The 24,604-nt window shown below is 44.3% G+C and overlaps 1 protein-coding gene across 2 annotated transcripts in view; it reads right to left on the bottom strand.

The window, feature by feature from the left end:
- LOC124721168 (plexin-A4) overlaps positions 1-24,604 on the bottom strand; it is a 996,057-nt gene that overhangs the window by 82,693 nt on the left and 888,760 nt on the right. For both annotated transcript variants that reach the window (XM_047246003.1, XM_047246004.1), the window contains one exon: positions 17,501-17,629. In XM_047246003.1, coding sequence (XP_047101959.1) covers positions 17,501-17,629 — 129 coding nt within the window. The remainder of the gene's footprint in view (positions 1-17,500; positions 17,630-24,604) is intronic.

The following is a 24,604-nucleotide window of genomic DNA, read 5'->3' as shown; positions in this document are numbered from 1 at the left end:
CCCAGACAGTCAATATATCCGCACCATCAGTTAACTTCATGACTACTTTTTATTCACCATGCAACACTGCGTCATGTCCTCGTACTTTGGGCTACTCCACAATAAATCGTGTTCCAAACATCAAAACACTAGTTTCCCTTACGTTTCATCCTCGTCTCACTTATCTTTACTGCATCGCTTAGTTCTTTCTCTTTACAACCTAATCCTCGGACACTCCGTGTGACAATTTTACATCTGCTTTTATATACTATTTCTTACTCCTTTTTTGGTCTGGATCTTACCCATGCAAACCTATTAGCTTCTCTACTTAAAGTTAATTAGTTATCAATAGCTGTATATAAAAGGTGATTTTTCTTAACGTTTCGAAACCCCCGTAGTGTGACGTAGATGACGCTGAGACAAGTAATATATTTTTTTTTCTAAATAATGTCTATAAACAAAGGAAGAAGGACAAAAAGAAACAAACACAAAATAAGAACTGCTTTTCTTTGGTTGCAGCGAGGACAATAAATTTGTAAGTTCTACGTCTACAACAGATCACCTTAACAGAAGGTGTTCGTAATTTGCACCGTTTGCTCGAATGCAAGTACTGCATCGCTCAGTGATCCCTTCACGCTCAAGTCCAACCGCCGTACGTCATCTGGTAACGTCACATGTTCAACATTTATCATCCATTTTTCGGATATTTCCCGATATCTGCGGCCCTATGTGTCTTTATTAAATTCCATGTCTCAGCGTTATCTACGTCGCTCCGGTGTTTTTCAAACATTAATAAGAATCACCCTGTATACACTCAAAGGCAAAGCGCAGAAATATACACGAAACTGGAAAATCATTTGGAGCGAACTGTCTACGAAAGATTACCTAAAAATGTAACGCAATACCATCCCATAGGATGTGAAGAAGAAGAAGAAGAAGAAGAAGAAGAAGAGGAGGAGGAGAATCGAAACGGAACCCCTGGTACGTCTGTTTCTCGGAGGCCGATTGATCATGTGTCCCAGTATCTCATTAAGAGTGCCCTGCAAGAAAATTTACGTAAAGCAAATGTACACTCCCGTCACTTCCAAATTGTTTCAGAGTTGTTTAGATAACACCCCAGAGACTTCAGAGTATCTGACCAGTCCAGGTTTTGCCTTATGTCAAATCTTTTACGTGGGAACTTCAAAAACGACGTTAATCCTTACCAGAGGAAAAATTCTCCTGTCGGAGCATGAAAAAGGCGAATATGTTTCTCTTAAAAAAAAAAAAAAACCGACAGAAAAGCAGCTAACATGCTGCCTCAATTCTCACTTTTTTTTGCATGCGAACATATTCGCAATCTTTTAACACAGAACATCCTAAATTATTTTACACTGGGTCTCTTTGTAGTTAAGCCTTCATACTCAGCATCTCCGTCTCGCTGTCACTATCTCTGTGTGTCTCTCTCCCACTACTTCCTTTTTCTCTCACAGATTTACAGTGTATACTACTGCCACGGTCTCCTCTGTTACTTACACCGTCTCCTTTTGTCCTTCTTTCCCAGTGCCACTGTCTCCACAATACATTGGAAGCTTAAAAATTCTGGGGGAGACAACTTATTTTTTCCCACATACCCACGAGTTAAATATTTCGATCCAAAACGCGCCCTACCCTACACCTTCGCCAGTCAGGAGGGTCCAGACCCCTCAAGCCGATGTATAGTCTTCACTCATTTCTGGTTTTCATTTCCACTGCCTCCTCTTTCTTTTGTTCCCACTGCTTCAATCTCCATCCACCTCTCTCTCTCTCTCTCTCTCTCTCTCTCTCTCTCTCTCTCTCTCTCTCCCCTAATGCCACTATCTTTCACTGACCATCAGTATCTCCTCTCTCTTTGGCTCCCACTGCTATTGTCTTCATCTGTTTCTCTCTTTCACTGTCACTTTATGTCTCCCGTCATCACTCTCTCCTCTCTCTTTCTCTGCCACTGGCATTCTCTCCTCTCTCTTTCACCGTCCCTGTCTCTCTGCTACTCTCCTTCAGCACAAAAAATCGCGAATATGTCCACATGCCAAAATTTTTAGCGAGGAACGCGGAATGAGGTTTGAGGCGAATGGTTTCCACTTTTCTATCAGACACTTTTAAAGAGGAACATATTCGCCTATTTTGTGCCCCGACAGGAGTATTTTTCCGGTGGTTCCCTTCTTTTCCCTGCTATAACAGGGTGAGCTGCTTATAGAACACGATATCAGTAACGTTTTGACACTTTACATATATATAAATGTGTCGAAGTATATAAATAAACAACAAATAATTACGCTTAATGTAAAGTTAACACAAATTCGTTTGCTTAACGTTTTTTCTGGATACTTTGCTCATCGATCGCATTTCATCGAAACCGCCTGACTTGCTTTTTCTATCTTAAAAGAGTAAAGAGTTTTCAGAAGTATTTTAGTCAATTTGCAGTTCAAATGGCTCTGAGCACTACGGGACTTAACTTATGAGGTCATCAGTCCCCTAGAACTACTTAAACCTAACTAACCTGAGGACATCACACACATCCATGCCCTAGGCAGGATTCGAACCTGCGACGTAGCGGTCGTGCGGTACCAGACTGCAGCGCCTAGAACCGCTCGACCAATCCGGCCGGCTAATTTGCAGTTTTTACAGTTGTACATAACTTTTGGTAGTATTTTAAGTTCCTTTGAGGCCTGTTAGAAGCTTTTTAGCTCATGTTTTATCACTTTAGCACCACTTTGGGCATATTTGTATAGGCGTGAAGTGCCCATTATACGTTGACAGTGCGTCATAAAGTTTTACTGGTGAAAACTGCTGATAAAAACACAGTTTGGTGACATCAGAACCCTAGCAATGACCCTAGAACCATGTTCATGTGTTTACTACTTCAGTTAAAACTACATTTTACGCCTCTGACGGATATTTCGTGCATATTATACGTGATTACGTGCTGTAACTTTGAACTTATGAATCTCGGTAACGGATGGTGATATCGAAAAAAAGTTTCAAGCGTGCACGAAATCATCATCTTAAGAAAACATGGTAAAACTGTCGACGATTTGCTACGAATAGAAAGTGCAGAAGCGACCATCCCCAATTAGTATTTTTGGTAACGAAAAATGATTTTTTTCGGGTGGATCTTACGAGGGCAGTTCAATAAGTAATGCAACACTTTTTTTTCTGAAACAGGGGTTGTTTTATTCAGCATTGAAATACACCAGGTTATTCCCCAATCTTTTAGCTACACAACACTATTTTTCAACGTAATCTCCATTCAATGCTACGGCCTTACGCCACCTTGAAGTGAGGGCCTGTATGCCTGCACGGTACCATTCCACTGGTCGATGTCGGAGCCAACGTCGTACGGCATCAATAACTTCTTCATCATCCGCGTAGTGCCTCCCACGGATTGCGTCCTTCATTGGGCCAAACATATGGAAATCCGACGGTGCGAGATCGGGGCTGTAGGGTGCATGAGGAAGAACAGTCCACTGAAGTTTTGTGAGCTCCTCTCGGGTGCGAAGACTTGTGTGAGGTCTTGCGTTGTCATGAAGAAAGAGAAGTTCGTTCAGATTTTTGTGCCTACGAACACGCTGAAGTCGTTTCTTCAATTTCTGAAGAGTAGCACAATACACTTCAGAGTTGATCGTTTGACCATGGGGAAGGACATCGAACAGAATAGGTCTATAGTTCTGGCTTTAAACATTTTCTTGGTAGGGGAGTGGGTGTGGCGCCACTCCATTGATTGCCGTTTTGTATCAGGTTCGAAGTGATGAACCCATGTTTCATCGCCTGTAACAATCTTTGACAAGAAATTGTCACCCTCAGCCACATGACGAACAAGCAATTCCGCACAGATGGTTCTCCTTTGCTCTTTATGGTGTTCGGTTGGACAACGAGGGACGCAGCGGGAACAAACCTTTGAATATCCCAACTGGTGAACAATTGTGACAGCACAACCAACAGATGTCAAGTTGAGCACTGAGTTGTTTGATGGTGATCCGTCGATCATCTCGAACGAGTGTGTTCGCACGCTCCGCCATTGCAGCAGTCACAGCTGTGCACGGCCGGCCCGCACGCGGGAGATCAGACAGTCTCGCTTGACCTTGCGGCGATGATGACAAACGCTTTGCCCAACGACTCACCGTGCTTTTGTCCACTGCCAGATCACCGTAGACATTCTGCAAGCGCCTATGAATATCTGAGATCCCTGGTTTTACGCCAAAAGAAACTCGATCACTGCCCGTTGTTTGCAACGCACATCCGTTACAGACGCCATTTTAACAGCTCCGTACAGCGCTGCCACCTGTCGGAAGTCAATGAAATTATACGAGACGAAGCGGAAATGTTCGAAAATATTCCACAAGAAATTTCCGGTTTTTTCAACCAAAATTGGCCGAGAAAAAAAATGTGTTTCATTACTTATTGAACTGCCCTCCTAATAATGGATACAGATTTACGAAAAGGGGAAGATGGCGTTTCTAGATGAATGTCTAAAGAATATACAGTGAACATTTGAACCATTTTCTATGGTTAGTTATTTAGATAATTGCGACCCACTGTCCAAATACGGGTAAATACCAGTTTTGCGGTTTTCCGCATAGGTATGTAAGTTTGAACCTCTCGGTCTCGGTAGCGGATAATGATATAGTTAAAAAGTTTAGAAGTTCCCCGACAACATCATCTTAGGAACATATGATAAAAATTTCAACGATGTGCCATGAGTAGGAGTTATAACAGTCACTATAGCCGCACCATCATTTAACTTCATGACTACTTTTTATTCTCCATGCAACACTGCGTCATGTCCTCGAACTATGGTCTACTACACAGTAAATCCCCGCAATTGGTCCTTTTCGTGCCCATAAATCATAGTTTTTGTTGTTTTCCGAGGAACGTCCCATGAACAAATGGTGCCTTTACGAGCCACCTAACCCCATCTAGACCAATCCTAGAACAAAAGAACCAACCGAATTGGGGGAAGTGTGAAATGTTTAAATTTTGACCCTGTACTGTAGAATAGCTAAGTATGCTCGCTCTTCCGACAGATATACAAATTACATGAAGTGTATTCGCATTTGCGTGGATGAACAACCATACGCTGTATAATGGAATGACGATAATGGAAATATGTACCCGACCGGGACTCGAACCCGGATTTCGCGCTTATCGCGAGCGGTCGTCTTACCGTTAGGCTATCCGAGCAAGCCTCACGGCCCGACTAACTTCCATATGCCGTTAACCGTGTGTCTACAACCTGTTTTCGTACATTCGTTATGTATCTTCCCGTACACGGGAGACATTTTAATTGAAAGTCGCTTGCCCGGTATCGGAGGATAAGTACGATACTGCAGTGCATGTGTCGTTCAGAAGGAAGATGCGAAGTTCCTTCGGCCATGAATGCACGTCCGAGGAAACTTCACATCGTACTTCTAAACAACACAGGCACTGCAATATTGTATCGAATGTATGCAAGGCTAAGGGCTATCCGAAACACCTGACCCATTATCCCTGTGACTAATAGAACCCTAGATATGATCCCCTGAAAAATCGCATTTTTTCCGTGCTGTTTTTTTAAACATACTGGTGTCGTGCACAGACCTATTATGGCAGGCCGAGTAACGTCTGTTGAATACTGCACTACAGTTCAAAGTGATACAAATACACGACTCTTTTCTTCATTATAGTCACCAAGTCTCTGTAAGAAACGGCCGGAACTTTTTACCAATCGTTCAATTCCTAGAGGATACAAATAAGCTTATTTGTCAATGAACCATTCTAGAACTGCTGTGCAAGCGCCATCGTCGGTAAATCTCTTCTGCTCCCTCCCCCCTAGACGTTCTTTCAGCTTGAAGAAAAGATGAAATCGCGTGCTAGAAGATGTGGACTGTCCAACCACAATCTTTCACGTTTGTGCGGCCTTGGCCAAACTGTTGGCATCCTTTCAATACGGCTGAACGTGACATTGCATTTGGTCCATACGCCGCCAGAATTTGGTCCACACGCCACCACAATTTCACAGTGAATCTGTATCCTGTAGTTAGTGTTGATGACTCTCGATCAAGTGGCCCCGGGTTCAGTTCCCAGCGGAGTCTTGGGTTTTCTCCGCTCTAGACTGTGTGTGTGTGTGTGTGTGTGTGTGTGTGTGTGTGTGTGTTCATTATCTACATCTACATCCATACTCCGCAAGCCACCTAACGGTGTGTGGCGGAGGGTACCTTGAGTACCCTTCTATTCCAGTCTCGTATTGTTCGTGGAAAGAAAGATTGTCGGTATGCCTCTCTGTGGGCTCTAATCTCTCTGATTTTATCCTCATGGTCTCTTTGCGAGATATACGTAGGAGGGAGCAATATATTGCTTGACTCCTCGGTGAAGGTATGTTCTCGAAACTTCAACAAAAGCCCGTACCGAGCTACTCAGCGTCTCTCCTGCAGAGTCTTCTCCGTAACGCTTTCGCGGTTACTAAATGATCATGTAACGAAGAGCGCCGCTCTCCGTTGGATCTCCTCTATCTCTTCTATCAACCCTATATGGTACGGATCCCACACTGTTGAGCAATATTCAAGCAGTGGGCGAACAAGTGTACTGTAACCTACTTCCTTTGTTTTCGGATTGCATTTCCTTAGGATTCTTCCAATGAATCTCAGTCTGGCATCTGCTTTACCGACGATCACCTTTATATGATCATTCCATTTTAAATCACTCCTAATGCCTACGCCCAGATATTTTACGGAATTAACTGCTTCCAGTTGCTGACCTGCTATTTTGTAGCTAAATGATAAGGGATCTATCTTTATATGTATTCGCAGCACATTACACTTGTCTACATTGAGATTCAATTGCCATTCGCTGCACCATGCGTCAATTCGCTGCAGATCCTCCTACATTTCAGTACAAGTTTCCATTGTTACAACCTCTCGATATACCACAGCGTCATCCGCAAAAAGCCTCAGTGAACTTCCGATGTTGTCCACAAGGTCATTTATTTATATTGTGAATAGCAAACTGTCCTACGACACTCCCCTGCGGCACACCTGCAATCACTCTTACTATTATCATCGATCGCGACATTTCATTCGCACACTGTGATGCACCTGTTATCCGTACCGCAGTAGAACTGTCTCCGCAGAAAACAGGGAACATATACTGTACTCTCTTGTGACAATGCGCCACTCTTGTTGCGCACTGGGCCGACCGCTGTGGCCGAGCATTTCTAGGCGCTCAGTCCGGAACCGCGCTGCTGTTACGGTCGGAGGTTCGAATCCTGCCTCGGGCATGGATGTGTGTGATATCCTTAGGTTAGTTAGGTTTAAGTAGTTCTAAGTTCTAGGCGACTGATGACCTCAGATATTAAGTCCCACAGTGCTTAGCGCCATTTCGTTGCGCATTGGTATTGGCGTGGGAGGACTTCCTGAAATCCCTACGTTAACGGCGTTGACGTGTCGAGTTGGACGAAAGCGTCTCGGACACTGCTCCGATAAATCTCGATCGGTTTCTGAGCGACGATTGTTTTTCAAGACCCCCCCCCCCAAGCCATCCGTGTCTTGTGCATTGCAATCCAAGGCACAAGCCAGAATTTGCGTTCTACTCGGGAGACGAGTGTAATTCGATGGTATTCCCGAAGACTATTTGTATGCTGCAATGTTGCGGATCTTTGAAACGTGCAGCGGCGGAGAATTACTGTGGGCAGTGGCGCGTGGCTAGGCGCGACCTTGTGCGTAGCGGCGAGCAGCGCGCGGCTGCAGGTGGAGTGCTAGAAGCCAGGCACCACCTGCCGTGGCCTCAACTGCCCGCGGCCTTCACAACTCGCTCCGCCTGTTGCCTCCTAACTTACTCTTTCTTCCGCTTGTGCGTAACGGATTCCTGTAAGAACACTCGGGTTTCACAGGACGTACAAGGAGGTTATTACTCACTTTTTGTGACACAACATAATGTAATGTCTTGGCCGCCTCTAGCGAGCCACGCCATTGTCTTTTGTTTCGTACCGTCTGTTCACAGTTGCTGAGGGCCCCCATTGTGGAGCGTGCCTGTATGATTCCTTTCTCTCCAGTCCTCATGAACTGTTTTGGATTTCTTGTAGGATTGCTTCATATGACATGTCTGATCTGCAGGTATGACACATCTGACCATAATAATCCGTCAGATTTTGAGCAGATCGTTACACCTGGCTGCTTGATACCTAAAGTCACTGTTGTCGTTGACTTTTGCCTTCAGTGTCCAGAATTTTGAGTAGTGTCGAAAAATTATTACTACAGTGGTTCAAAAATGGTTCAAATGGCTCTAAGCGCTACAGGGCTTAACATCTGACGTCATCAGTCCACTAGACTTAGAACTACTTAAATCTAACTAACGGCCGCGGTGGCCGAGCGGTTCTAGGCGCTTCAGTCCTGAATCGCGCGACTGCTACGGTCGCAGGTTCGAATCCTGCCTCGGGCATGGATGTGTGTGATGTCCTTAGGTTAGTTAGGTTTACGTAGTTCTAAGTTTTTGGGGGACTGATGACCTCAGATGTTAAGTCCCATACTGCTCAGAGCAAAACCTAACTAACACAAGGACATCACACACATCCATGCCCGAGGCAAGATTCGAACCTGCGACCGTAGCAGCAGCGCGGTTCCGGGCTGAAGCGCCTAGAACCGCTCGTTCACAGAGGCCGGCTACTACAGTGGTGCTGCGTCAGTTAATTCTGTTCCACATGCAATTTCTACATCTATGTCTACATACATAACCGGCAAGCCACAGTATGGTGCGCAGCGGAGGATATCCTGTACCACTACTAGTCATTTTCTTTTCTGTTCCACTCGCAAATAATGCGAGGGAAAAATGTCTATCTATATCCCTCCATACGGACCCTAATCTGTCTAATATCTTCATGGTCCTTGCGCGAAATGTACATTGGCGACGGTAGAACCGTTCTACAGCCAATTTCAAATGCCGGTTCTTTGAATTTTCTCAACAGTGCTTCGCGAAAAGAACGTCGTCTTCCCTCCAGGAATTTTTCATTTTAGTTCACAAAGCATCTCAGTAATACTTGCATGTTGTTCGAACTTAAGCGGTAAAAAATCCAGATATTCGCGGCAGAGAATGTTATGTCACCAACAGCCTACCATACAACTATTCAATTTACTACAGGGAGAGTAAAAGTCGTTTCTCCAAACTCAATTTGAGTTCAACATGAACGTTAAAGGTAGTACAACGTTTCAGTTACGTATTTTACAATAACACTGAACGCGCTGAACTAGTGGTAGATTAGTAGCTCGTACGTTGCAGATAGAGGTAACTTCAAAAAGCCCGCATCTCGTGGTCGTGCGGTAGCATTCTCGCTTCCCACGCCCGGGTTCCCGGGTTCGATTCCTGGCGGGGTCAGGGATTTTCTCTGCCTCGTGATGGCTGGGTGTTGTGTGCTGTCCTTAGGTTAGTTAGGTTTAAGTAGTTCTGAGTTCTAGAGAACTGATGACCATAGATGTTAAGTCCCATAGTGCTCAGAGCCATTTGAACCATTTTTGAACAGTTTTGGGTTATTGCAGGTAACGACTGAGGGCCACGACGACGACACATTCTATATTTCGTTGAAATAATCAGCAAATCACGTCTAATAAGCAGCATTTAAATTTGTATGCGAAGATTGCTGATAAAGAGAATTAATTCCAAAGGGAAGATATCATTTGTTATTATTAAGCGCCGGCCGCGGTGGTCTAGCGGTTAAGGCACTCAGTCCGGAGCCGCGCGACTGCTACGGTCGCAGGTTCGAATCCTGCCTCGGGCATGGATGTGTGTGATGTCCTTAGGTTTAAGTAGTTCTAAGTTCTAGGGGACTGATGACCACAGATGTTAAGTCCCATAGTGCTCAGAGCCATTTGAACCATTTTATTATTAAGCAAGAGATAGAAATCCAAAGGGAAGGTGTCATAGGTTATTGTAGAAGGGAAGGCTGCGTAACAAAAGAGATATACAGGGTGTTACAAAAAGGTACGGCCAAACTTTCAGGAAACATTCCTCACACACAAATAAAGGAAAGTTGTTATGTGGACATGTGTCCGGAAGCGCTTAATTTCCATGTTAGAGCTCATTTTAGTTTCGTCAGTATGTACTGTACTTCCTCGATTCACCGCCAGTTGGCCCAATTGAAGGAAGGTAATGTTGACTTCGGTGCTTGTGTTGACATGCGACTCATTGCTCTACAGTACTACCATCAAGCACATCAGTACGTAGCATCAACAGGTTAGTGTTCATCACGAACGCGGTTTTGCAGTCAGTGCAATGTTTACAAATGCGGAGTCGGCAGATGCCCATTTGATGTATGGATTAGCACGGGGCAATAGCCGTGGCGCGGTACGTTTGTATCACGTCAACACAGATTTTCTGTGAACGTTTGGGCAGGCATTGCTGGTGATGTCTTGATTGGGCCCCATGTTCTTTCACCTACGCTCAATTGAGCACGTTATCATGATTTCATACGGGATACTCTACCTGTGCTGCTAGAACATGTGCCTTTACAAGTACGACAAAACATGTGGTTCATGCACGATGGAGCTCCTGCACGTTTCAGTCGAAGTGTTCGTACGCTTCTCAACAACAGATTCGGTGACCGATGGATTGGTAGAGGCGGACTTCAAAAAGTAAGTTACACATTACTATGGCAGGCCAAGTAACTTGCTGACTGCTTCCCCACACTTCAAAGTGACGCAGATTTATGACACTATTTTTAACAGCACCAAGTTTCTGTAAACAACGGTTGGGACGCTCCATCAATCGTTTAATTGCTCGACGATACAAACCCAATCCTGGACCACGGAGCATTCGAGAGCCGCTGCGTTAACGTCCTCATCTTCGGAAAATGTCTTTGCCCCCAGATGTTCGCCGGCCGGAGTGGCCGAGCGGTTCTAGGCGCTACAGTGTGGAACTGCACGACCGCTACGGTCGCCGGTTCGAATCCTGCCTCGGGCATGGATGTGTGTGATGCCTTAGGTTAGTTAGGTTTAAGTAGTTCTAAGTTCTAGGGGACTGATGACCACAGCAGTTAAGTGCCATAGTGCTCAGAGCCATTTGAACCAACCCAGATGTTCTTCGTAGATTGCCTGGACACTGCTGTCGATGGCCTTCCTTCCCGATCAGCATCATACATATCTGTGCCGCCTTGGTCAAATTGCTGGCACTATTTCAACACGAGTGGACGCGACACTGAATTTGGTCGATATATCAACAGGATTTCACGGAGAGCTTGTATGCAGTTTGGTCGTTTTTCTCACAACAGCTCTACTGTCAACTTTGGAGTATGTTGCCTGTTGCGACTTCTCACTCGCACGCTGTGATGCACCTGTTATCAGTAACGCAGCAGGACTACGTCTGCACGAAACACAGGTCATGTAATTTCTTCTGTCAGTGTGCCACCCTTGTTGCGCAGTGGTCTTTATCGCGCGACGAAATGTGTAACTTTTTTTTGTGAAGTCGCTACGCACTGCGTGTCTCAGCAAACGCGTCTTCATATCGTTCCGTACTATCTGTTGGCTCAAATGGCTCTGAGCACTATGGGACTTAACATCTGAGGTCATCATTCCCCTAGAACCTAGAACTACTTAACCCTAACTAACCTAAGGACACCACATACATCCATGCCCGAGGCAGGATTCGAACCTGCGACCGTAGCGGTCGCGCGGTTCCAGACTGAAGCGCCTAGAACAGCTCGGCCACACCGACCGGCGTTATCTGTTGACTCTACGCTTCAGGAATTCGGCATGGATCGGGCTGGATACAGTTGTAACATGGGAAGAAAACTGAATATGATTTTTACAGCTTCTACAGTTATCCGTGAAAGACAATAAGGAATTCTTTATGCAACTCCTCGTGATGGGTAACGTGACTGGGTTCGCAGCCGTGTTATTCATTTTTAAAAGGAAAAGAATCCACTTAACAGCTACAAATTTTATTTCGAGGTCCGTTCTGGAAAGTGTGTTTCCATTCTCAGAGCTGCAGGATTCACCAGTATGTGTGTAGTGTGCGGTTATACTAGAGAATCGTACAGCTCCGAGAATGAAAACAAACCTTCCTAAAGCGGTCTGCGAATATAGTTCTGGAAATGAAATGTGTAGCTGTTTAGTGGAGTATTTTACTGTACGTGAAATAACAGTGACTATATGGCGCCAAGAAAGATGTTATCGGCTGGTGATGCACTGGTAGTGTTACTAGTAGTGCGTGAAAACTGATGAACCAGGGTAATCTGTTAATTTGCGCCAATTTTCCTCCGGCTATAAGCGCGACACGTCATCATGCTATGAGGTATGTTCGAAGATCGCTAACTATCGTATCAGGAATCTTTCCTTTTTAAAATAAACAGGATAGGTGCTCTGGTAAACAATGTATGTATATAAAACCTTACCTATCGCAGCCACCTGTTGGGATAGCATGTCTACTTGCTTAGATACGTCATCCTGTATCGTACCGAATTAGGCCTAGATTAAACTTAAAGTACAATTCGGGAGTCGACTCACTGTTCGTACAGTTTAGCAATGAAAACTAACTACAAACCTCAAACAGACTGGCTACTAGCAGTTAAATGGTGTATTTCGTTGGTTCTTCTACGTTTTACATCCTGTGTAAAAATTATTGACGTTCTTTCTCCACCACCGGTGTCACAAACGTCTCTTCTAAAACCCAGTTTGGCCTCGACTGCATGAAATAACCGACCGCTTCTCATCTCCATGTAAAAGTTTTAAGTTCGCTAGATGCCCTGTACAGCTAACTGTATCGCTCTCGGCTCAATATGGACTAGGTGAAGCTTGTCATCAGAAAGACGTGAATTATCTTTCTTCCACTCAGCTGTGTAGCTGACGGCTAGTATTCATCTGAGTTATAGAGTGCTCCGTGAAAATCGTTCGAAATATGTCTTGATTATAATACACTAAAATTCAAACGCAAAGTTGGCCAGCATAACATACAATTCAAATGAGGGTTAAAACAGCAGATCCTGTAACAGCCATACGTTCCTACAAATATTCTATCGAGGTAAAATACAAGGGTATCGGTCTGAAGACGGAACTAAGTCTTTGAAACTCGTCGAGATTAATAAATGAAAATGTAATTGTTTACGAAGTGTTTCTGTTGTTTTAACGCTTACATCATGGCTCAAAATACTGGACGAACTAACATGTGGGCTAGCGATCAGAGTTCGTTATGTGTGTTGTACCTGGCGTGTAAGCCGAGCAATTTGCATATAGGTTTTTCTGCTCTTGCACGCTTACTGGTCAATTTACACGGCAGGTACAGTGCTCTGTGGCGTGATCCAGTTGTTCGTTAACTTGTTCGTTGCCCCTGAATTCCGAGCTGTGGTGTGACACCAGACGGGCGGCCTCGTCCTTCCGTTTGATGCGGGGGCAAAGCCAGACTAGTTACCAACCGCCTCACAGCCTTCTGAAAGCAAGCTGTAGTGCGAACAAGTGACTAGGTAATGAGTAATCTGATTGTGGCGGCGGCCACGTTGTTGGAAAACCAAACTGCTGCTGCGTCTGCGTATTCCACCAACCAACCACCGCTTGGCTGCGCTCCTTCAAAAACAACTTGTTCTCTATACAGAGCTTTCCACTGTACACCAGGGGATTGCTCGTGCACCGAATGTGCCGCCTTATCCATGCACCAAACAAGTACTAGCAGATACGAGTTCTTAGTAGTGGCGTGTGTCATGTCTGGTTACGACATCTGTTAAAAGCGTAGACTACAAACATCACGATTCCGAGTTCAAGTCCTAGTCCGACACACAAAATCTGTTGGAAGTTTCCATATATTTCGCTTCCCGTAAACACCAACATGGAGTTGTGGTATAGGGGAGTTTCACCGCAGACTTTCGATGACCTAATTCCCCTTTTGTCATATTTATGACCACTCCTCCCCTCCCACCCCTCTGACGTCACAATCCAAGATGGCGGACCTGGACCATTTGTACTAAGGTAGGAAATTAAGAAAAAATCCAGGCTAGTTGAACTAGCCCACTTGTACTAAGCTAAACTGTGGGATATCCACTTGTGTTAAGTCCAAAATGGCTCATATGTAAGGTTTAACCGCATCCCAGAGTTCCAAGCCACCAACGCTTTGTCGATTTAATGTAAACAATCACAGCTGTGTATGTAGTAGGATCGGATTTGTCGTCTGCACGGCTCAGTAGCTCACGCACTGTCGAAGTGACGGGAGGACCACCACCGGCTGCGAACTTACACAGAGCAGAAATCCATCTCGGTTTTGGTATAAAATAAAATATAGTAGTTACGGGAGCTCCAATTCAATGGCTTTCATCATTAGTGTGGTGTCACCGCCAGACACCACACTTGCTAGGTGGTAGCCTTTAAATCGGCTGCGGTCCGTTAGTATACGTCGGACCCGCGTGTCGCCACTATCAGTGATTGCAGACCGAGCGCCGCCACACGGCAGGTCTAGAGAGACTCACTAGCACTCGCCCCAGTTGTACAGCCGACTCTGCTTGCGATGGTACACTGACTACAGACGCTCTCATTTGCAGAGACGACAGTTTAGCATAGCCTTCAGCTACGTCATTTGCTACGACCTAGCAAGGCGCCATTATCAATTGCTATTTATCTTGTGATGCATGTACCGTCAGACCGATGTTCACCAATTATGGATTAAAGTTAAGTATTCCAGAAGCTACGTACTATTTTTGCTACTATAAAGACCTTGTCCTGTTCCAGACCTCACGCCATCCTGCGTGAGCTTAAACGCGTGCCCTTCGGCCTCCCGTCCTAGTGGATTGGCTGTCTTGCCAGTCCACAAAAATTAGCAACCGGGGACGCTGTGGAACCAAGGTAGAAGCTGAAGTGGCGTAGTCAAACAAGCAGACATATAAACGTATCGTTTCGCGAATCTGAGTCAGTTTAAATAAAATAATTCTGGGTATCAGGCCGCATCATCGTAAAACACTAAAACAACTAAACTGCCACCGTTTCGACTGACATGCTGTGGTGCTCTTCAGGACGTTTATTCAAAGTCATACAGGCCGTGGAAGCCAACGAACTTCTATTAATCATTTTATCAATTAATTAATACTACTGCTCTCAATCAAGCACACTCGTTTTATTCCAAAAATTTATAGAATGAAAATTGCTGATAGCTAAGAATCCTAAGTTTTATGAAAAAACTATCTAAAAATCTGAAAACGTGTGGTATCGTATTGCAATTGAATCACGAGTCCGAGAAGCTGATACGGCTTCTGTCAAAGTGTCAATGTTCGATTACGTGAAAGGAAATGAAGAGGGAAATGAACAACAAGTAATTCATTATTTGTTCATTGCCCTCAGCAAGAAGAAAATTGGAAATTTGTGGGAAGGTCTTATGGGACCAAACTGCTGAGGTCATCGGTCCCCAAGCCTACACACTACTTAATCTAACTTGAACTAATTTACGCTACAGACAACACACACACTCGTGCCCGAGGGAGGACTCGAACCTCCGACGGGGGAAGCCGCACAGATCGTGACAAGGCACCTTAGATCGTGACAGGGCGCCTTAGACCGTGCGGCTGTCTCGCACGGCCTCAGCAAGAAGACAACATTTGGACGTCAAAAGCATGAGACTTAAGAAAAGTATACTATTCAACCGGCTTAAAGGCTGGCCACTTCTGAAAAGAGGTCCTTACGTTCATTTGAAAAACAGCAGCGCGGTTCCGGACTCAAGCGCCTAGAACCGCAAGGACACAGCGGCCGGCGAGGAGGAGGGCATTCAAAGCAGTTTCCAATGGTCTCGGAATAGATAAATACTGGTCCTGTATGGTTTTCAGCGTCATCTTATACCATTCTTCCTGCAAAGTAGTGGCAAGTACAGGTAGCGACTGGAAGTCGATGGAGATCACGCACCCATCTCTCCAAAGCAGACCCACAAAGTTTGAATAACAATGAGATCTTGCGACTGTGGCGGCCAGAGGAGATTGAGACACATCAACCTTGTGCTCAAAAGAACAGTCCCGGGTGACGTGAACTGCGTGAACACAAGCCCTGTCGTCTCGGAGCGCAGCATCACCATCGGGGAAAAAGACACACACACACACACACACACACACACACACACACACACACACACACTCTAAGTCTTCCGTTCACTTTCCTTAATACTGATTTTACATCTTCGGCCAACTTCATAATACCCCCAGATATTTAAACATGCTCTAAACGTTCACCAGTAATCGTGTACTCCTGTAATAACAAACGTGAAAGCACTAACTGCATTTGGGACATTGTATGAGACACTAAGTGATTCATTATGCCAGCATGCAGGTCTCTGACCCACATCAAGTCGTGTACGGTGCTCTGTTGGCTCGTGCAACGTAGCAGTGCTATCCTGTGTTGGCTCCTCCCATACGTGTTACGCAGTGGGAGAGACGTAGGGTTGCTGCTGTAATACTCCGTTCCTCCTCCGGAACCCAGCGGACAACACGACAAAATTTCGCAACAAATACAACTCCAGTAACTGCAAGAGCCTGAGACGGTAATTATTAACTTCAGTGCTATGTAAGGCCTTCACAAAAAATAGGAAGGGTAATTATGGATTTCAACGGAAAAATGTTGCTCTAGGGGCTACATCTAATTACACATCCACATAAATACTTTGAAAGCTACTGTACAGTGCATGGCGAAAGATACATCGTAACCATAACAATTTTCTTCCATATTCCACTCACATACTGAGCTAGGGAAAAATGACTATCTGTATGCCTCTATACGAAACCTAGTCTGCCTTACTGTTGTCTCATGCTCTCTTCATGAGATATAGGGTAGAGTTGCCTAATTTGTACCACTTTTGAGATTTTACTGCTTATAATCTAACCAATTAGTTACAAAATTATTTAAACAATGCGATCCTCAACTACGGGATGTTTTCTTGATATCTGAATTAAAGCTTGAGAATTTTCAGAAAAATAAACACAACTACGCTTAATTTTCTAAACGTCTGCAAGTGGTACAAATTAGGAATCAGATTTCCTAATTTGTACGAGTGGGTGCATAAATTGTACCACAGTTGAATGCTATGTCCCGGGATTAATGTTACGTATTAGTTCAAGTTTATCTTGAATTTGTGGCGCTAAGGTCTTGTATGCTATTTCCTTTACAGATGCGCAGCATGTTCTGAGAATCCTTCCGACAAATCTAAGTTATCTGTTCGTTTTTCCTACTATCAGACTAGTTAACTAGACGCTCGCGGTTAGGTGTCCATTTGGTCCACGAAATTTTTCAGCTCATAAGCTTACTTTTGCTTCTGGCTATGCTTTGTACTCATGAAAACAATCGGGTTGGCGGAGGATGGGATTCTTCCATGTTCCACTCCAACGAAAAAGAATACGAAGCGCGGCCCTCATAATACAGTACGTCGAGGAACGCCACCGTCTGCATTTCCTCCGACTACGTGAATCCTATCATGCTAGTTTCAACATGCAAATGGACTGAAGAGTAAGAAATTCCCAAGAGTTATTGTAGTCATGTTGGGTAGCCACAAAATTTTCAGAGGTCGTTAGCCGCTGGAATAATGTTCCTACCTTCTTCTCGGTCATTACGTAGAGGTGCATCTGCTGCGCGTCGAAATGTAAGTCTGGGTTGACCGGCGAGTGCTCGTCGACGGCCAGGTCTCCGTACTCCAGAGCCGTGCTGGAGCTCTCCACCACCACCTGCACACAAACGAAAACACACTCAAAAAAACAGTTACATTGCCATCTCGTTAAGTAGCGCGCTGGAGTGAGTCGATGCAGTTGCATTCAAATACGAAGGAGAACTCCGTCAGTACTCGTCAACTCACATGCTAACGCTAGAAGTCAAAAGCAGGTTAGTTTACTAAGTAATCACAGAAGGCTTAAAATAATATTTATGCGTAGTGTAGCACACTGACTAAACACATGAGCGAAATTCATTGCGGGAATAACATAATTATAATAACATCATAATACAGTTACTGAAAGTATGTAAGCGGTCTTCCTATGATACAAACAGGATGGGTGAATAGTAGGTGTAACTTTTTTTTATTCTTCAGACCACAACACACACATGATGATGAACGTCAGTGCTCGCATGCCGACGGACGCGTACGACAGAGGACGACACTCTTTTGGTTCCTGCAAAGAGAGCTAGCTAGCCAGCTATTTTACCTAGGGCAATAGGGTTCTGTGCGGAACCGGAAGAGACTGCAGTTGTACGGATAAGGGCAGATGCGAGGCAAGTGGCATAAGCTAATTCAGACGAAAGGAGTGCTCCCTTGCAAAAACCTCACGCGAAGTGATGATACATTTGTTATGAATTTGCATTCTAATTTGAAAGTTACGTAGTTCAAAAACCGGCCAGTTACTCTTACTTATTTATGTTTCAATGACTTCGCTGATAAGTGTGAGAATAAACACCGAGAGATTCGCTGTTCGATCCCAGGTTCATCCTAAGATTTTGTCGTCAGTTAATATGACTTTCTCCTCTAGAAATTCTTTGTTTACGAGACCCAATTTGGTTTCCAATCCACTTACGACTGCGGGTTCCCTTATAATTAATTTGGTTAGTTGATCTTCTGGTCAGAGGATGGCAACGACATGACATCCAAAAGGACCAATCCAAGTACCGCTCCGCAATTTTCAAACCAACAGTCGCGTTGATTTAAGATCTAGGAATATCACGTTGATCTACATCAGTTCATATGACTGCTATACTAGTTTCTTCAACTTGCTCCCGGCCGATTCCATCCTGTGTCTTCGTCACCCTGAACTGTATTATTGTCTCTGCTACCTCCATGTCTACAAGTCTGTTATTGGCAAAAATGAGCACTAAACTTCCTTTCACAACAATCAGTTCTCCATTTAAGTGGAACTATTTCTCTTTTCGTTTTGCTTTCCAAGGGACAGAGATATCTTAAAATGTTTCAAATGGCTCTAAGCATGCTGGGACTTAACATCTGAGGTCATCAGTCCCCTAGACTTAGAACTACTTAAACCTAACTACCCTAAGGGCATCACACACATCCATGGCCGAGGCAGGATTCGAACCTGCGACCGTAGCAGCAGCGCGGTTCCGGACTGAAGCGCCTAGAACGGCTCGACCACAACGGCCGGCAGAGATACCTTAGATAGTGACATAAATGAAGGAGCAAAACTGCGTAAAGTGTGACTAATTTACGAGATGGGATTGATCGTGACCTAATAAAAAAGAATTGGTACTTGCCTAAAGAGATTTCAGGAAACAGTGTTTGGGCCGAGTGGGCGAGTACAAGAAGGGCCGAAGGTATTAACGCAGGGCCATCTCTTCCGTGATCTGAAGACAGAGATTCGGCTGTTGCGTGCGTCTTATAATCAACCTCTTTTCCCCACTCTCTTCTCGCACCGGATTTTGCTGCAATCATCGTGAGCGACTTTATGAAACGTCAAAGAAGCACTTCCTAAATTAACTCCGTGCTCCGTGGATCTCGGCTGTGCTCCTGCTGTTGCCGACTTCCAAAATTCTCTCATATTTGGTAGCCTTCCTAATTATATGCACAGTTGGCTACATTCACATCTGCATTAGTTCGAAAGTCACATTGCAATATAAGTATTGACAACTGCATCCTAAATATAACAAGTGAAATAAATTCAGATAATTTGTTTAGAGACGAACAACATTTCTCTCTTTTGGCGATATAAATTCGCTCTTACATATTTCCTTTGATAAGCAGTTTGTTGAACGTACATTAAATGTCCCGGTGCCAATGACGTGCTGCAATATACGAAAAAACATGAAACTACAGTTTTATTAATTTCGAAATGAACTAAAAATTTGTGTGTCATTAAACGACTTTGCAGGAAAAGGCGGTGAAGATGTTAATTCATGAGATTCGTAATTCCTCCACCACCACCACCACCACCACCACCACCACCACCGAAAGGTCTGAGAGAGCAAATTCTATGCTTATTTTAGACCAAAGTTAGGTGAAAGCTTTTGGGTGACAGTAACACCCTGAAAGGTGTCACAAACGCGGTAATTGCCCACATTTTCGTTCCGAGAACTAACAGTTAACTAGTTTGAAAGGAAAGTATTGTTTTGTTTTGAACATATTACCAGCCACAAAACAAGTTGAAGATGTTCATTTCAAGTAATTACTACGCTTGCAGTATATACGTGCTACATGGTGGATTAAGAACTACCTTGTACTTTTTCGTAGTACAGTGGGTAAGATTCGAGAACTACTTGGATCTCGATGAAGGGTAGCCGACCGAGGGGAGAGGAGGAAGATTACAGCACGCTACCCAAGTAAGAAAAATTTTGCACATACTAGTTGTATTTAATACGGAAATCTCCGATAAGAGACGGCCGAAGTGGCCGTGCGGTTAAAGGCGCTGCAGTCTGGAACCGCAAGACCGCTACGGTCGCAGGTTCGAATCCTGCCTCGGGCATGGATGTTTGTGATGTCCTTAGGTTAGTTAGGTTTAACTAGTTCTAAGTTCTAGGGGACTAATGACCTCAGCAGTTGAGTCCCATAGTGCTCAGAGCCATGTGAACCATTTTTTCTCCGGTAAGATACAAAAAAAAGGTATTGTAGCGAAAAGCTGGCGTTAGAACTGAAATGAAGCAAATTTAAGCAACTGTGGGATGTCATTTAAATTTGCTGGTAATAAATGGACAGAATGATAAGAGCAAAATACTATCACTTTACTTCTTCACTTTATTTCTTCGTCGTTCGTGAAATGAGGAAGGAAATAAAGTTACTAACCCAAGATGTACGTAACGACTTGCGAATTAAATCTGTCTGTGCAGCACAGCACAGAAGAAATTCTAAACCTTGGAACGGACACAGAAAGACCATTAAAACTCTAGTGTCATTTAATCGTGTTCTGAAGGATGTGTCGATTATGCAGCATGCATCCAATGTCAGCTGTACTCACAGAATAACTGTGACCTCCACTGCTGCAATGAATGTTACTGTATGTGGAGTACGGCTGGCGCTAATAAAGATTTCGCAAGAGGCGTAGCCCTAGATGTTTACAACCCTAGGCTCCGCTGCTCGCTATGTGGAAATTTGTCACGCTTAAAGTAAAAGAGTCTAGTTCTTCGACAATTATGCGGTGAAAGAGCTTGTAGGGTTCCCGCTTGGGAAATGCTGCAACTGGTCCGTCGCGAATCGCTCGGAACGCATCGACAGAGCGCAGCCTTGGTGCGGCAGTAGCCTTCACAGAGAATTGCAACTCGCTTACGGCGCCTCGTCCGGCACGCCGCCGGTGTCGGTGTCAGGCACGTCCTGCACTGCTGCAACCAAAGCTACTTGTCTCTGCAAGCCTATAGTCACTAGGCTTGACAAAGCGCTGGAACCAATCTTTTTCTCTGAACCCGGATCCGAAGTAAGTATGAATGTCTTGAATGATCCCATGCCGCCTGCAACTATCAATTTTTAGCTTTTTTAAGGACTATTACTCAATTTTGCCCATAGACCTTTTACGAGACCCCGCCATTTTTCTTAAAAAAGAAACAATACTAATTCATCTGTATATTACTTTTTCGGTAAAGTGAAGAGCAGCGACTAACACAAAACATAAATTACGGCAAAATGGTTCAAATGGCTCTAAGCACTACGGGACTTAACATCTGAGGTCGTCAGTCCCCTAGACATAGAGCTACGTAAACCTAACTAACCTAAGGACATCACACACATCCACACCCGAGACAAGATTCGAATCTGCAACCGTAGCAGCCACGTGGTTCCGGACTGAAGCGCCTAGAACCGCTCGGCCACAGCAGCCGGGTAAACTACGGCAGATACGTAACTTTTTGTTATTAGTGTCCTGACTTGTTTGAAGCGGCACGTCACGAATTACTCTCCGGTGTCAGCCTCTTCTGAGGTTAGCACTTGCACACAACATCTTCAATTATTTGTTGGATGACTTCCAATCTCTGTCCTCCGCTGCAGCTCTCTCGAGTACCATGGAAGTTATTTCCTGATGTCTTAATACACGTCCAATCACACCGTCTCTTCTTGATGTCGGTTCTTTTTACATGTTTCTCTCCTCGGCGATTCTGCGAAAAGCCTCCTCATTTCTCATCAGGCCATATGATTTTCAACATCCTTACATATTACCAAACTAAAACGCTTCGATTCTCTTCTTTTCCGTTTTTCCCACACTTCATAATTACCTTCCATACGTACATTCTCAGCAACTTCTTCCTCAAATTTACGTCGATGTCTGATACGAATACACTTCTCTTGGCCAAGATCGCCCACTTCGCCTGAGTCAGTCTTCTTCTTTATGTCCTCCTTACTTCGACCGTCGTGCAATATTTTACCTCCGAGGTAGGATGATTCGTTCACAGCGTCTGCTTCATTGTCCTCAATTTTAATACTACTCCTCACTACTTGACTCTTCGATTTGCTCTCAGTCGCCAGAATGTGCTCATTAGACTGTTCGTTCAATTTATTAGGCCCCTTAATTTTTCCACGCTTTCACTGCGGATAGCACTATCATCAGCGAACCTTACGATGAATGACCTTTCAACTTAAATTTTAACCCCCCTCCTGAACATGTGATTTATTTCCGTCATTTCTTCTTCGAGCTGTAAACTTAACAGTAGGGAGCGAAAGACAACACCTGTATTTTATACCCTTTCTAATCCGAACACTTTGTTCTCGCTCTTGCATTCTTATTTTGCCCTCGTATTCTTGTACATATCTACTCCTAAATTATCCTCTTTCCCTATAGTTTACATCTATTTTCCTGAGAATTCTGAAAATCTTATACCATTTTATACTGTCGAAGCCTTTTTCTAAGTCGCTAAATCCCACAAATGTCTCTTGATCTCTCTTGCTTAAATTATCAAAGGCAACGTATGAACTGTCTCAATGGTGCCTTTACCTTTCCTAAAACCAAAATCACCGTCATCTAACACATCCTTAGGCGTTATGAAATCATTAAAAAAACAGTTGGGAAACTGACGATCAGTGCGAGTCCTTCAGGTAATATTTCATGTAAACTGTAAGTATCTATTCTAAGACAAGAGGCAATGTAGCAGTCACATCCTCCATTGCTTTTCTCTGAATAAGACTACAAATTATTTATTTTAAATTAGCCACGCATAAGAAACCGCAAGCAGCTTTCGACTTGGTTATGCACACGAAGGAGCAAAGAAGGGATCCTGGTGAGGGATCACTTGCCATTAAATTCGGAGTTGCTACGTTACCTGCATGAGTGGATTCGGCATCTTGTATGAAATCTTGTGCCACGTCCTCAATTTTACCCACACTGCCTGACACAAAAAGTGAAGGGCAGGAGGAAACGAAATGAAACTTCATCTGCTGGGAGGATGTGTGATGTTACGTGAATGGTTAAAAAATCGATTAAAATATACAGAGAAGTTGGCAGTATGAGCCCACTTATTATTATGACAATGCATTCCTTCTGGCCAGAATGCGAGCATTGATTCGGTTGGGAAGGATATCATAAAGCCGTTGTATCCCGTTCTGGGGCATGCTGGCCCACAACTGTTCAAACCGGTCCTTGATATCCAGGGTAAGGACATTGGGATGGAGCTGCACCCGCACATCTTCTATGGCGGACAAGTCTGGTGATCTTTCTGGCCACGGGAATATCTCCACATCAAATTGGAAGTTCACAGATACACGTGCCATGTGTTGTCAAGCATTGCCCTGTTGAAATATGACACCACGATACTGCCGCATGAGAGGTAACACAAGATGCTGTATTTGAGCATTACGGGATTGTTTTTCCTACTAATTTGCATTAGCTTACATTTTTCTGCATTTAGAGCAAGCTGCCATTCATCACACCAAATAGAAACTGTCTAGTCATCCTGTATCCTTCTAATGTCACTCAACGACGTCACTTTTCCGTACGCCACAGCATCATTACCAAACAGCCGCAGATCGCTGTTAATCATGTCCATCAGAGCATGTATCTATATACAGAATAAGAGCGATCCTACCACACTTCCCTGGGGCACTACTGACGATATCCTTGTCCCTGATGAATAATAATAATGCCGTGTGGCTAGGGCCTCCCGTCGGGGAGACCGTTCGCCTGGTGCAAGTCTTTCGAATTGACGCCACTTCGGCGACTTGTGTGTCGATGGGGATGAAATGATGATGATGAGGAAAACAGAACACCCAATCCCTGAGCGGAGAAAATCTCCGATCCAGCCGGGAATCGAACGCAGGCCGTAAGGTATGACATTCCGCCGCGCTGACCACCAGCTTACCAGGCGCGGACACCCTGATGAATACTCGCCGTCGAGGACAACACACTGGGTTCAATCACGTAAGAAGACTTCGACCTACTTATATATCTGGAAAGCTATTCCACATGCTCATACCTTCGTTAACAGTCTGCAGTGAGGCACTGTGTCACACACTTTCCAGAAATCAAGGAATATAAAATCTGCCTATTTTTGATCGTCATACAGTTCGCAGGATATCAGGTGAGAATAGGGCAAGATGAGTTTCGCAGGAGCGATGGTTTCTAAATCCGTGCTTATTTGTGGACAGAAGCTCTTCTGTCTAAAGTACATTTAATATATTTGAACTCAGAATATGTACAAGAATTCTGCAGCAAATCGATGTTACGCCGTTATTTTACCTTTCTTATATACAGGAGCCACACGCTCTTTTTGCAGTCGCTTGGCACTTCGCGCAG

Source organism: Schistocerca piceifrons, chromosome X, assembly GCF_021461385.2.
Source record: "Schistocerca piceifrons isolate TAMUIC-IGC-003096 chromosome X, iqSchPice1.1, whole genome shotgun sequence".
In the NCBI taxonomy this organism is placed as follows: domain Eukaryota; kingdom Metazoa; phylum Arthropoda; class Insecta; order Orthoptera; family Acrididae; genus Schistocerca; species Schistocerca piceifrons.
Note: the sequence above shows the minus strand (reverse complement) of the source record. Positions and strands in the feature narration are given on the sequence as shown.